The sequence below is a fragment of the Protopterus annectens genome, chromosome 7.part0 (assembly GCF_019279795.1).
Source record: "Protopterus annectens isolate FY-2018-M chromosome 7.part0, PAN1.0, whole genome shotgun sequence".
Taxonomy (NCBI): Eukaryota; Metazoa; Chordata; order Ceratodontiformes; family Protopteridae; genus Protopterus; species Protopterus annectens.
In genome coordinates this window covers 1,618,204,060-1,618,218,082 of record NC_056739.1, presented here as the reverse complement: position 1 = coordinate 1,618,218,082, position 14,023 = coordinate 1,618,204,060, and the positions used below count along the sequence as shown (strand labels likewise).

The 14,023-nt window shown below is 41.4% G+C and overlaps 1 protein-coding gene across 3 annotated transcripts in view; it reads right to left on the bottom strand.

Moving 5' to 3' along the window:
* The window catches only part of NPRL2 (NPR2 like, GATOR1 complex subunit), a 1,906,629-nt gene that overhangs the window by 1,735,320 nt on the left and 157,286 nt on the right, over positions 1 to 14,023 (bottom strand). For all 3 annotated transcript variants that reach the window (XM_044078165.1, XM_044078164.1, XM_044078163.1), the window contains exon 3: positions 12,310 to 12,478. In XM_044078165.1, coding sequence (XP_043934100.1) covers positions 12,310 to 12,478 — 169 coding nt within the window. The remainder of the gene's footprint in view (positions 1 to 12,309; positions 12,479 to 14,023) is intronic.

Here is a 14,023-nt window from a genome sequence, read left to right as displayed (position 1 = left end):
ACGTCTGGGAAGAGGTGACAGCAACTGACGCCGGACCAAGACTTTGGAATTCAGGCCGACTGAGGGCTGCCTGCCAGCAGGATAACCCAATTGTAATGACTGCAACAGAGAAACACGAAGAAAGTACAGTTTTGTACCTACCATAAATGTAGATGTCCGAACAGGATAGCATCTGCAGTCATAACAAATGGGTTGTCCTGTCGTCAGGCAGCCCTTCGGTCGGCCGGATTCCAAAGTCTGGGTCTATAAAGGCATCAGCCGACGCCATTTTCCTCAGTGTTTCATGCCCCAGATGCCAGTTGCCCTCTAGGAAGTTAATTTTGGAAGAAAAGTCAATGTTTCCAAAAAGGTAGAAGGCAAACACAAACAATAAGCATGTATGTACATATATACAAACAAATACACCATAAGAGACTCCCCCCCCCCATCTAGCTATTGGGAGGTTAAATACCCTAGGAGACCCACAGAGGGGAAGGAGGGTGGGTAATCCTGACTGCAGATGCTATCCTGTTCGGACATCTACATTTATGGTAGGTACAAAACTGTACTATGTTCTTCAAGGATGCATCTGCAGTCATAACAAATGGGTAGAATACCATAGCCAAAATAGGGGAGGAGGAAAAGGTATCATAGTGTAGTTAGGATCCCTTGCAGTACAGCAGTGGCAAACCCTGCTCGGGATCTAGAGTATAGAGGTAAATTATAGTGCTTGGCAAATGTATGCACGGAGGTCCAAGTAGCCTCAATAATGTCCTTGGTTGCCACTGAAAGCTGTGGTAGTGGCTGTAGCCCTTGTTGAGTGAGGTCTTATGTCCTGTGGAACTGGTTTTCCATGGTAGGAGTAACAGAATCTTATGCAATTTCCTATCCATTTGGAGATTGTCTGCTTGGAAATTGCTTTTCCTTCCCTGTTACTTTTGGTTCTGTCCAGGTAGTAGCGTAACTGTCTATGTACATCCAGGGTATGTAGTAGCCTTTCCCCCCTGTTCTGTGGGTTGGGAAAGAAGGTAGGCAGGTGGATTGCCTGGTTTAAGGACACTCTGGATACCACCTTAGGCATAAATGTAGGATTAGTTCTCATAGACACTATCTTGATGGAAGATTAGGAAGGGTTGTACTGCCATTAAGGCCTGTAGTTCTGAAACCCTCCTTGCTGAAGTAATTGCCAGTAGGAAAGCAGTTTTCCATGATAGGTGTTGAAGATCTGCTGTTCCTGCTGGTTCAAATGGTGGAGTGTCAATTTTCTAGCACAAAATTCAAGTCCCATGCTGGTAATGGTGGTCCTAGGAGGTTTTACATTCTTGATCCTCTGAGGAATTGCCTGAGTAGAGGATGTGAGAAGACAGGTGGATCAAGCTGTATCCTGCAGAAATAGCTGATCGTGTATCTTGATGGAGGAATAGGACAGGCCTGTATGAACAGGATGTTAGCTATGTCTATGTTTGACGCATCTTTTCCTTTTTCAGCACTCCAAGTGACAAACCTTTTCCATTTTCCTGCATAGTTCCTTCTTGTCGAAGGTCTGCGGGCTTCAAGGATAATGTCTTTAACCCTTTGAGATAAGACTGGGTTAGTTGATGTTACGTGATGTTCCAGGCAGTCAGTTGTAAGGTTTTTAGGTTTGGGTGCATGATGTTGTAGTTGTTCTGAGTTAACATCAAAGGCATCAGGGGTATGGTCCACATTTTCTCCTGTGACATGCTCCTCAGCAAAGGATACCAGTGCTGTCTTGGCCAATTCGGAGCTATCAGAATTATCTCCTGTTTGATTTTCAGTAGTACCTTGTGAATCAAAGGAAGAGGTGGAAATGCATATGCTGTCAGGCCCTTCCAACTGAAGGACAGAGAGTCCACCTTCCATGCAAGTGGGTGGTACGTCCTTGTGCAGAATTTCTTGAGCTGGTGGTTGAGGAATAGGTCTATTTGTGGCATCCCCATTTGTTTGTGATGGCCTTGAAGATAGGGTGCAGCATCCATTCGTGAGCATCCGAGGTGGTTCTGCTTAACATGTCTGCTAGGGTGTTTTCTTTTCCTGGCACAAATATTGCCTGTAACTGGATGTTGTAGCTCAGAGCCATATTCCAAAGATCCATAGTCATTCTGCATAGGGGGTAGGAATGAGAGCCTCCCTGCTTGTTGATGTACCACATGACTGTGGTGTTGTCTGTCCTTATCATTAAATGGCCTTCTTTGAGGAATGGCCTGAATTTCTGGATTGCTAGTTTTACTGCCAACATCTCTTTTAGGTTTATGTGCAGGTGCAGCTGGTCTGGAGTCCACAATCCTTGTATGCATTTGTCCAACATGTGTGCCCCCAGCCTAGGTCTGAGGCGATGGTTTGGTTTGCTTGACAGTTGTGGAAGGGCAAGCCTGGGTTCGACTGGCATGCTTGGGCCCACCATAGGAACTCTTGCTTCAGGCATGGGATTATTGGGATTTCGTTTCTAAGCTGTGCCTGTGCTGAGACCATAAATTCTTTAGGTACCACTGTAACTTTCTCATATGCAGTCTGGCATGGGGGACCAGGATTATGCATGATGCCATGAAGCCCAAGGCCTGCAGCACTTTTCTTGCTGTTAGTTTGTTCTGCTTTGTTAGTGCCAAGAAGTAAAGAGGAAGTTGTTCTTGTTTTTCTGCAGTCAGGAATGCCATTTGTTTTACTGTGTCCAATTCTGCACCCAAGAAAGTTCTTGTCTGGGATGGAATCAGTCTTGACTTTTTTAGATTGACTGTGTATCCCAGGGCTTGTAGCAAGCAAATGACCCTTTGTAAATCTGTTGTCAGCTTGTCTTTGTTGTCCGCTTGTAACAGGCAGTCGTCCAGGTATGGATAAATTTGGATTCCCTGTAGCCTGCAGTGAGCGATTACTGATGCCAGGCATTTTGTGAATACTCTGGGCAGTAGATAAGCCAAAGGGCAATGCTGAGAATTGATAATGCTCTGATCCTGCAAGAAATCTGAGGTATCTTCTGCAATTTGGTCGTATGGGGACGTGCAGGTATGCCTCCTTGAGATCTAGAGTTACCAGCCAACACTCCTTTCCCAGCATGGGAAGAAGTTGCTGTAGGGTCAGCATTTTGAATTTTGGGACGATGATGTAAGTGTTTAAGGCGGACAGGTCGAGAATAGGTCTCCAACTTTTCTCTTTTCTTGGAACTAGAAAGAGCCTGGAGTAGACTCCTTTGCCCTGTTGTGTTATTGGTACTCTTTCCACAGCTCTCATCCTTGTTAGTTGAGCCACCTGCTTTAGAGCTTCTGATCTTTGAGTTGGAGGAAGGTTTGGCATTCCTCTTTTTGTTGGTAAGGTGTGGAAGTGGAACCTGTAGCCTTGGTCTATGGTTTGTAAAATCCACTTGTCTTTTGTGATATAGTGCCAATTTTTTGAAAATAAGGCTAACTTTCCGCCTAAAGGTGCTGCTATTTGCTCCCTGGTAGGCGGTGTCAGAGCCCAGTCACTGTGATTGACCTGTTGCAGTGGTAGTGGTTGTGTCCGTGCCTCGGTGGTTATTGCCTTGCCACTGGCGTCCTCTATAGGCACCTCCTCTGGGCTGATTTCTGCCTCTAGAGCGTCTATACCTGCCTCTTTGTGATTTTGAAGAATCTGGAAAGGACCAATTTTTGGCAGGCCAGTTCCTGCTAAACCTTGGGGGCTGAACCTGTAAGAAATCCTTAACTGTTTGTACAGATTTTGCCTTCTCCTCCATTTTCTTCATTACTTGCTGAGCAGAGGTACCAAAGAGACTGTCCTTATCCATAGGAGCATCTAACAGCTTTGCTTTAACATGATCCGGTAGGACCTGCTCTTTCAACAATGCATGCCTTCTTATCACTGTGCCAGCCATGGCTGATCTAAATGAAGCCTCCAGTGCATCATAGCCACATTTTAAAGAATGGTTACTAACCTGCTGAATGTTATTTACCATTTCTAAAACATATTTCTTATCTACGGATTCATCAGAGGACAGTTTCTTAGTTAACTGATCAAGCATAAACTCTTGGTATTGGATCATGTGGAACTGACAGTTTAAAGCTCTAGCTGAGAGAGTAGCAGAGGTGTAAACTTTTTTACCCCATCTCTCTAAGGACCTGGATTCCCTTTCAGAAGGGAGAGGGTTTTTTGCTGAGGTAGAAGCTACTGCCTTAGGCCCCTGGGAAATAGTCTCAGGGTCTGCAAGTGGGGCCTTGAAAAGGTGGTGATGAGTGTGAGGTACCCTGTAAAATCTGTCTGGTTTGGCAGGGGCTGGAGGTAAAGAATCAGGAGCAGTGCAAACATCATTAAATGCATCATCCACAACAGACAAGACTGGAGGTATAGCTAAGGGTCTATGTTGTGGTAAGTGCAGAAAGGTCCTAAGCCTTTTCCTTGAATCTGAGAAATCTTGTCCCTGCCATTGGAATTGTTCTCTCATGGCATGTAAGGTTTCCCCAAAAGAAAATTCCTCTGGTGGAGAGACAGATGGAATGGATTCATCAGCATCGGAATCTTCATAAGTAGAAAAAGGAGCCTCTGGCTGATCTGTAGTATCTGAGTCATCCGAAGAATCATCAGAGGACTCTGGCTGGGGGGGCTCTGCCCTAGGTCTCTTTTCTGGGGGCTGAGAGGCCCTGTCTGGGTGAGATTGGGATCCCCTAATTAAGGAGATTAAATCCTCTGCCAGAGTAAGCATTTGAGAACTAGAAGTGTGTCTGTGTGAGAGGGCCTTAACAGGCACTGATTTAACAGTTTTGGCTGCTTTGGCCCTGGCAAAGGCCTTTATAGACATGGCAGCAGGAGGCCTAGCAGCACCACGTGCTGGGGTAGAAACATCCAACGGTATGGTGTCAGATAAATCAGTAGAAACCACAGTAGTAGGCAAAACTTCAGAGGCCGATTCAACTAAGGTAGCAGGAGCCTCAGTAGTAGTCATGGATTCGGCTGAGGATTGATCGTTTTCTCGGTTTCGCCGAAACCGACGCGCTTGCTTAACCGTGGTTTCGGCCGAAACCACGGACCGCGAGTGTCGGTCTTTTCTTTCGTTTTTAACTATTTGGGTAGTCGGAGGATCCGACGGCATAATGTACGCAAAGTCTGAGCCGAAAAACTGTTCAGCAAACTCCGACCGACGCCGGTTGAAGGAAGCACAGGCTAAACAGGCAGCTTGGTCTGGGCCTAAACAAGGTAGGCAGTAAGAGTGGAAATCTTTATGAGGTATTTGTTTCCCAAAAGTTAAACAGTTATTTACTTTTTCTGACATCGGCTGAGGCAAGAAAGAGTCCCCAACGGGTACTTAGCTTTAGAAGTCTTCAAGTAGTATTCGGTAGTAGGAATCTCTGGATCTGACCGACCGGCACTTGCGAACAGCTTCTGCTGCAAGAAAGACTGAGGAAAATGGCGTCAGCTGATGCCTTTATACCCGAAGACCAGCAGAGATGACGTCGGGTGAAGTGCGACATCAGCCGAAGCCGGACCCAGACTTTGGAATCCGGCCGACCGAAGGGCTGCCTGACGACAGGACAACCCATTTGTTATGACTGCAGATGCATCCTTGAAGGACATCATCTGACAATTCAATGCTATAATGGCGAGAATTGCAGAGGTGTATACCTTTTTACCCCATCTGTCTAAAGCTCGTGAATCCCTGTCTGAAGGGGAGGGATTCTTAGGTGTAGTTACTTTTATTCCTTTAGGTCCTTGGGAGATGACCTCTGGGTCAGCAGTAGGATTTCTGAATAGAAATTTGTGAGAGAGTCAGGGACTCTGTAGTACCTGTCAGGTTTCCTTGGAGCAGGGTGGTAAAGTATCAGGTGTTAGACTGGATTCCATAAAGACATAATCCACAACAGGAGGTATAGCTAAGGGTCTGTGCTGTGGTAAATCTAAAAATTCCCTGAGTCTCTTTTTGTACTAAGGATAATCTTGGCATTCCCAATGGAAATGATCTCTCAAAGTATGTAGGGTTTTACCAAAAGAAAAGTCCTCTGGAGGGGAGGCAGAAGGAATGGATTCCTCTGCATCTGAATCCTCATAGGCAGATAAGGTCATGTCTTCATATTCAGAAACCTCAGAGTCATCGAACTCTTGGTCAGATAAAGCTGCTGGGGACAGGTCTTTTTCTTTTAGGAGGGGAAGGCTGGCTTCCCCTAATCAGCATGATCAGGTCTTCTGCCATTTTAAGCATCTGAGATTGTGGCAAGAAGCAGGCATTTGAATTTGGGTTGTCATTTTTTTTAGGTGTAGCTCGTACTCTTGGCCTTAGAAACTCGGTAGTTTTAGAAAGAACTGAAGACACAAAAGAAGTAATTGTTTTGTGTTGAGTGTCGATATGTAAATAGCTTCTTTAGAAGCCGGTGCCTGCACAGCAGCTCCAGACCCATCCAAGGTAGAGACATCAGCAGGTTCCGTAGTCAAAGAAGAGTCTCGCGACATACAAGACTCTGAACAGGTCTCGGTAGCGGCCTGCGAATCCATCGAAGCGGGCATCAGAGGCTGCAAATGCACCTGAGTACCGGCGAACTTTTTTTCTGATAAAAATAACATTCAATATAATCTTAGTAGAAATGAATGGAAATCATTGCTGGATTTAAGTACAAGATGTGACATTGTCATTAAACCCGCCGACAAGGGTCAGAAAATAGTAGTGCTTCATCATTCCCATTATTTTAATATGTGTATGGACCATTTGTTAGATTTTAGGGTTTATAAAGTTGTAAATAGGTCTGTATATTATAAAGCTAAGGAAAATGTTATGGGATTCTTGTCCAAAGGCTTAAGATTAAGCTACTTAACTAAACATGATGTAGAGGTCAAATTTAAGGTTGAGGGCAACTCCATGGCTAAGTTTCTTTGTTTACCTAAAATTCATAAGAGCATGGAGCAGCCTCCCGGTCATCCTATAGTAGCGGCAGATAAATACTTCTTACATGGTGAAGGAAAATTGCTACATTTTCATTTTGTAAATTATGTAACAAAACTAGAATCATATGTTCAGGATTCTTATGACTTTATTAATAAAGTCAAATCAGTTAAATGTGGTAAAGGCTTTTACTGGGTGGTGATTGATGTGAAAAGTCTTTATACTAGTTTTCTACATAATGCAGGTTTGGAAGCCATGCATTTTTTTCTAGGGAATAACCCTTTGAGTTATTATGTTACTGAGTTATTGCATTTTTGTTTAACAAACAATTTTTTGAGTTCAATAAATGTATTTATCATCAGTTACAAGGCAAAGCAATAGGTGCATATTTTGCATCCATGTATGCCAGCCTTGTAATGGGTTTATTTGAAGTTGAATTTTTGTATCAAAAAAGTTTTTTATTCTTAATGTAGTTTTTTATGCACGTTTTATTGACAATTTAATTTTTTGTTGAAGAGCTGAACAATAATCGTTTTGGTTCGAGTTTTGATGGATTGCAAGTAGGAAAGAAAGTTGTATTTTTTGATCTGGAGTTAGAGGTTAGTTCTGGAAATATTACCACTAAAATACATAGAAAATTTAATGATGTTGCCCACTTTCTTGATGGTAATAGTTGTCACCCCATTAATACACTTTGTGCCTTACCCTTTAATGAGCTTTTACAAGTCCGTAGATTATGTAGTGACCCAGATGTTTTGCGGCATGAATTGATTCAAACTTGTTTGGTATTTAAACAAAGGGGTATAGTAAAGATCTTATACTCCAGTCTATGAGGAAATTGCTATTTCAGCAAAGCCAGGATTTTGGACAAAGGAGTCTAAATAACTACTTGGGGGTAAAGGATACAGTGATAAGTGAAGACAGGAAGGTTTATTTTGTAACAAGTTACAATATTTTCAGTCAATAAGTAGTGGATTCAATTAAACATCATTAGGATTTTCTTCTCAAGGGTAAAAATAAGGTAAAAAATATATATAGATATCCTTTAATTTCATATAAAAAAGGAAGAAATATTAAGGATATGGTTGTACATAATCATTTTGAGCCCCCTGATGAAATTATACAGAGAAGGAGAAACATATACGGAAACTGTCCCATGTGGTGGTTGTTCTGTATGTGGACATATATCGAGTTCCTATGGAAAAATTAATGGACTGAAGTTCTCCCCAGATGGTTATTTTACATGCAATACAAAAGGAGTGATTTATTCTATTTCATGTAGTTGTAGCCTATTTTATACAGGCGAGACCAAACGTACTTTTAGGGTAAGGCTACAGGAACATATTAGAGATGTTAGAAGGAATAATATGGAGAGTCCTGTAGCCCTTCATTTTAACATGTTTCATGGTGATCATTTTAAAGCATGTGTTTTGGAACAAACTGTTGAAAATGATGAGATTGCTTTAAAAGAAAAACTGCATTATAAAGAAACAATTTTTATCTTAAGTATGATACTTTAGCCCCAAGGGGCATGAATAAGGAATGCAATTAGAAAGCACGTATGTAATTAATTGTTACTTAAATTAAGTAACTGATGTAATTAAGTGTTTTATATATAAGGGGTGTGTTCTTTTGTGTTCTTGTACTCGAAGAAGGCTGTGGCCCAAGTGCTAGAGATTGGTTTTAAATAAATCTGTTCTGTGTCTATAGAAGTTTATTTTGCTGCTTCTTTCAACTGGCTGAGTGGTATTTCTGCTTACATTTTTAAATTGTGGTATCGATAAGGAATGGATTCCTCTGCATCTGAATCCTCATAGGCAGATAAGGTCATGTCTTCATATTCAGAAACCTCAGAGTCATCGGACTCTTGGTCAGATAAAGCTGCTGGGGACAGGTCTCTTTCTTTTAGCAGGGGAAGGCTGGCTTCCTCTAATCAGCATGATCAGGTCTGCTGCCATTTTAAGCATCTGAGATTGTGGCAAGAAAGCAGGCATTTAAATTTGGGTTGTCGTTTTTTTTAAGACGTAGCTCGTACTCTTGGCCTTAGAAACTCGGTAGTTTTAGAAAGAACGGAAGACGCAAAAGACGTCATTGTTTTGTGTCGAGTGTCGATAGTGTAAATAACTTCTTCAGAAGCCGGTGCCTGCACAGTAGCTCTGGACCCATCCAAGGTAGAGACATCTGCAAGTTCTGTAGTCAAAGATGAGTCTTGTGGCATACCGAACTCCAAATGGGTCTCTGTAGCGGCTTGCGAATTTATCGAAGTGGGCATCAGAGGCTGCAAAAGTGCCTTACTGAGTACTGGTGAACTGCCAACTAGCTTAACGGAAGCATCGTTGGCAGTTTTGGACCTGTGCGGTCTGTCTCTGTCTTATCCTTACATTTTTTTCGGAAGATCGGTAGTTGGATGGCTTACCGAAGCCATTTCGGAATACGGAGATTAAGAACAAAGTATTTAGCTACAATAAGGGCCCAACAGCGAATAGTTTGGGTGTTGCACAAATCACAAAACCGACAGCAAGGTACGTCGTGGTCTGGGCCTAAACAGGTGATGCAGTAAGAATGGAAATCTCGGTGTGGTATTTGCTTTCCGCAGGCAAGACAATTGTTAACTTTTTCTGACATCAGTTAGAGCAAGAAAACAAGATCCCCAATGGGGTACTTAGCTTTAGAAGACTTCAGGATGATTCAAATTCGGAAACGAACACTCAGGTAGCGGCCGACCGGCACTCGTGTGAACTGCTGCTGCTTCGGGTTCCTCGGCAAGAAAGACTGGTGTAATGGCGTCGGCTGCCTGTTTTTATACCTCTGATGACCCAACGTCAGTACTGAAGTGACAGCAACCGAAGCAGAAATACTAACCCTCTGGTATTCGGGCCGACTGAGGGCTACATCTGGCAGGATAACCCAAGTGTGCTGACTGCAACAGTGAAACACGAAGAACATCTAATGTTCCACGGAAACAAAAGTAGGTTTCACAGAAAGAAATGGCAGAGATGGGAGAAGACAGAAATAAAGATGTGGTGGGATATAAATTAAAAAAGCCAGGAAGATCTGAAGAATCTGGCGTGATTTGTGCAACTGTAGTTATTTTGGAAGGAAGGGTATAAATAGGATGTGAATTTACACCTGATGGTAAACAGTGATTGTACAAGTTGGGTTTGGGCTGGGTCTCTGTAACTAGGGAGTGTAGGACACTATTGTTATAGAGAAAAAATACCAGAAGTGCTGTTTTTTTTTTTTTTTCTTTGTTTAGGGTGTTAGTGCACCTTGCATGGGAATTAACATTTATATGCAAATATGGAAAAGAAGAAATACAAGGCAGCATTAAATATGAAAAATGTAAACACTGGAAAAGACATTCCAAATTACTGTAGTCTAGGAAATGTGATTTTTCAAGTACTTACTATGCATTTTTCATCAACTCTTTGCACATTCTACAACCCACTTTTTAGTGTAGATAACTATTTGACCACACTTCCAAGTCATATATTAATTTAACAGCTCAGAATATAACCAAGGAGAAGTAAAATGTTTTTCCATCCTTCCTGCCAATATTACAGTTCTTGCTCCAAGGTACTAAGACAGACAAGGTACTCACTTCTTTTAAACAATTCCTATATGGCTATGGAATCTGGCAGTGCTTAATCAAGCCAATGGAACTATACTGCTTGGTATACACTCATGCCATTTTTTCTTTTCTTTATTCTGAAGTGGTACTCTCTATGAACTTTAAGTATTGTATTAAATAAACTGCAGTGTGCCACCGTGTTTTAACAGGAACTGTTTGTACATTTGTTTCATGGGGGGATTGATTTCCAAGGGGAATTTTCCCTAACTGCAAACACAACAAAATCAAGGACAGAGACCAGTACAGTTAGTACTCATTAATATTTATAGCTAAACAAACATTTTAAACAATCTATTGCTGCAATTTTGCAAAAAAAGCATTTGCACTTCAGTGACATATAGCTTTCTCTTGCTGTTTACATAGTTTTAATTTGAAATTCATACATTTTAAATAAAAATAATAATACTGTACAAGTTCCAATTTTCAGTACACAGTAAGAGAAAGGGCTAAAAAGGCATGCAAATAAATACATCCCTGAAATCCTGTCCAAAAAGAGTGCGTTATAAACTTCTTAGCAATCCCTTATCGGGTATTAGTCTTTGGAATTATACCTCCCATCAAGCACTGATCTACAACTAGAAAAGCATGTTGGCTCACTGGATAGCATCTCTGTATCCCAGCTTTACAGTTAAGGATTCAATACTGACTTTCAATCACCGGTTTTGTGGAGTCTGTACCTTTTCCTTGTCTGTGGGGTTTTCTTTAGGTACTCCTGCCTTCTCCCACCCCTTCCAAAACATGTCTAAAATGGTCATTAAATGTGTGTGTGTGTGTGTGTGTGTGTGTGTGTGTGTGTGTGTATATATATATATATATATATATATATATATATATATATATATATATATATATATATATATATGCATGTATGTGTGTATATGGTTCCCCTTCACAAGATCGAATGAATGGAAGCTCGAAACCCATAAGCTCGAGCCCAGAATCTCGAACTTCCATTCACTCGAAATTGAGAATGGGAAGTTTAGAGCTTAAAACAAAAAAAAAAAAAAAAAAGAGTTGACTTACCTTTTTGCAAGGGGCAAGGTCCCCCTGCATCCTCGCAGCTAAATCTAAATGCTCCGTGACCGCACTATAGCGGAGGACAGGGAAATCTTCCGGTTTGCGCTTACGCATATAGCGCAAACTGGAAGATTTCCCTGTCCCCCGCTGTAGTACGATCTCGGAGTAGGAATATTTAAGTAGGGGGGATGTGGGGGATGCAGGAGGGTGAAGCTCCCCCTGCAAAAACATTAGAAAAGTGTTTTTTTAGTTCCCCTTCCCATTTTCGAGGTTTTATAAATTCGAGATTCTGGTTTCGGGCTTATGAATTTTGAGTTTGCAGAACTTCGGTCATGTTAAGGACCGTGTGTGTAGATATATCTATATAATATGCATGTGTGTGTGTGTATATATAATGCGCACACACACACACACACACACACACACACACACACACACACACACACACACACACACACACACACAGCCACTTGTGGCCCATATAAATAGAAAGAGTACAAGATAAACCCGTTCACTTGATTTAATCATACTGACTGAACCTTGTACATTTCTGCAAGCAAGTCAGCTATGGCGTGTGCGTGTGTCTAAGCACTTACACAATCATTCTGAATTTCTGTATTAGGCAGTTCAGTTAATCCACTTCCTTAAACAGCATGCCTTTTCTCACATTCACCTACAAATTAGTTTTCCATAAATTAAGATAAAAATACAGAAAAATGTTTAGACACCTAGTGCATCATTCACATGGCCAAAGCAAAAGTATGACATCTAACAGTCCTTCCACCACAGAAAAAACAATTAATATGAAAATACTAAAAGGTAAATTTACCTCAAGGGTTGTGAGATAGCCAGACACTTTCTTGACAATTGGCTCTAGGGCACAAGTCTTTGCTTTGGCATCACATACAAATCCTAAATTGAAGAGAAGAGCATTTCGGCTGTACTTTTTGTGTTCAATGCAAACTGGACAGCCAATCAGCTTCTTATCCATGGCCGTGCTGCAGATAAGGGAGAAAAATAGCATGTGCATGTTAAAAAAAAAAAAAAAAGTGTGCATATATAGTTAGCTTTTGCTTTTGACAATGTATTCTTGATTCTGTCTCTCAGCTTCAATTCCTTTTGAAAAGCTTATCAAACCCCTTCATGCTACTTCATGAAAACTACAGATATGAGATTCCATGAGTTGAACAAAAACACTGGAGAAATTCATCATTAAGCTCATCATCAACCCCACCCCTTTTTTTTATTTTCTGCATGGGCTGGGGTGTTAAGTCAACTGTCACCATCCATTTCGATTCAATGCTACTCTACCTTCTTCAGCAGTCAGAAGTTCTCAATCACACAATCCATCCATTGCTTTGCCTTTTCCATGTCCCTCCCAAATCTTCATCACTATTGTTTCTGGCTTTCCTGCTCATGTGCCTGAATCACAGAAATATCTGTTCTCTGATTTTCTTTGCAATGGAAGCTACTTTGGCTTCTTCATCTGTCCCACAATATGCATCCTGCCACCCATCTCAGGCATTTCAACTCTGTCATGTCTAGCTTCTCTAGCTACTCTACTCTCTCTGCTCAGGTTTCAGTAACATATAGTACTGGTTGCACCATTGTTTTGTATACCTTACTTTTTAGCTTATTTGACATTCCTCTGGCACACACCACCCTTGACACACTGCCCCTGTTCTCTGTAGTGCCTCTAATTCTAGCTTTAGCCTCTTCATTCAGACTTCCCTTCTCCTCACGTACCCCTCTCAGATACCTGAAGCTGTTAACTTATTCCATTCAAATTTTCTGCTTCTCCTGATTTTTCTCATTTGCTGTCATGGCAACTGTGTTATCTGCAACTCAGTTTCAATCAAACGAGTATTCAGTTTTGCACTGCATTCCCCTATCATTTGCAGGAGTGCTTGTTCAGAGTTTGCTCGTTCATAGGTTCACAGGTGTATACACAAGCAAAAATGCCTAACAGGATGTATGCTACTGTGGAAATAAAGCCCACCCAGGGGTATTCTGTGGCCCGATGCAGCAGGGGGAGGGCCTCTACGCCCCTGGAAGGTTATTTCCACAACAACACACACCCTGGACAGCATTATTGCACTAATAAGCATGGCCTGCAATTAAAATTGTTTTGTTTCACTTACATACTTATTCTTTTATTACTATATTTATTAATATTTTTTATGTAAAACAGTTCCTCTGTCTAACGTTCCAAAGTTGTTGTAGTATATGTAAATGGTGTTGGAGGATGCACTTTACATGCAAAATATAAAATTAAAAAAATATGTCCAGACATTTACTTTACTTTTTACTGTGTTGCCAGTCATTGACATAGATTTGACTTTCAGACTTGTATTTCCTTGAGAAAATTCATCCCAATGCAAATCCTGTTATTTAAGCAACTTTGTAGTTTTATAAGAGCAATAATTAAAAACGGTTTCTATTTTTCAGCCTTTGCTCCCCCTTTATTTAGGCCTTATGTACATTAATTGACCTAAGTCGAGAGGTATGCAAACTTCTTTACTGCTGCCAGTGGTCGATCGATC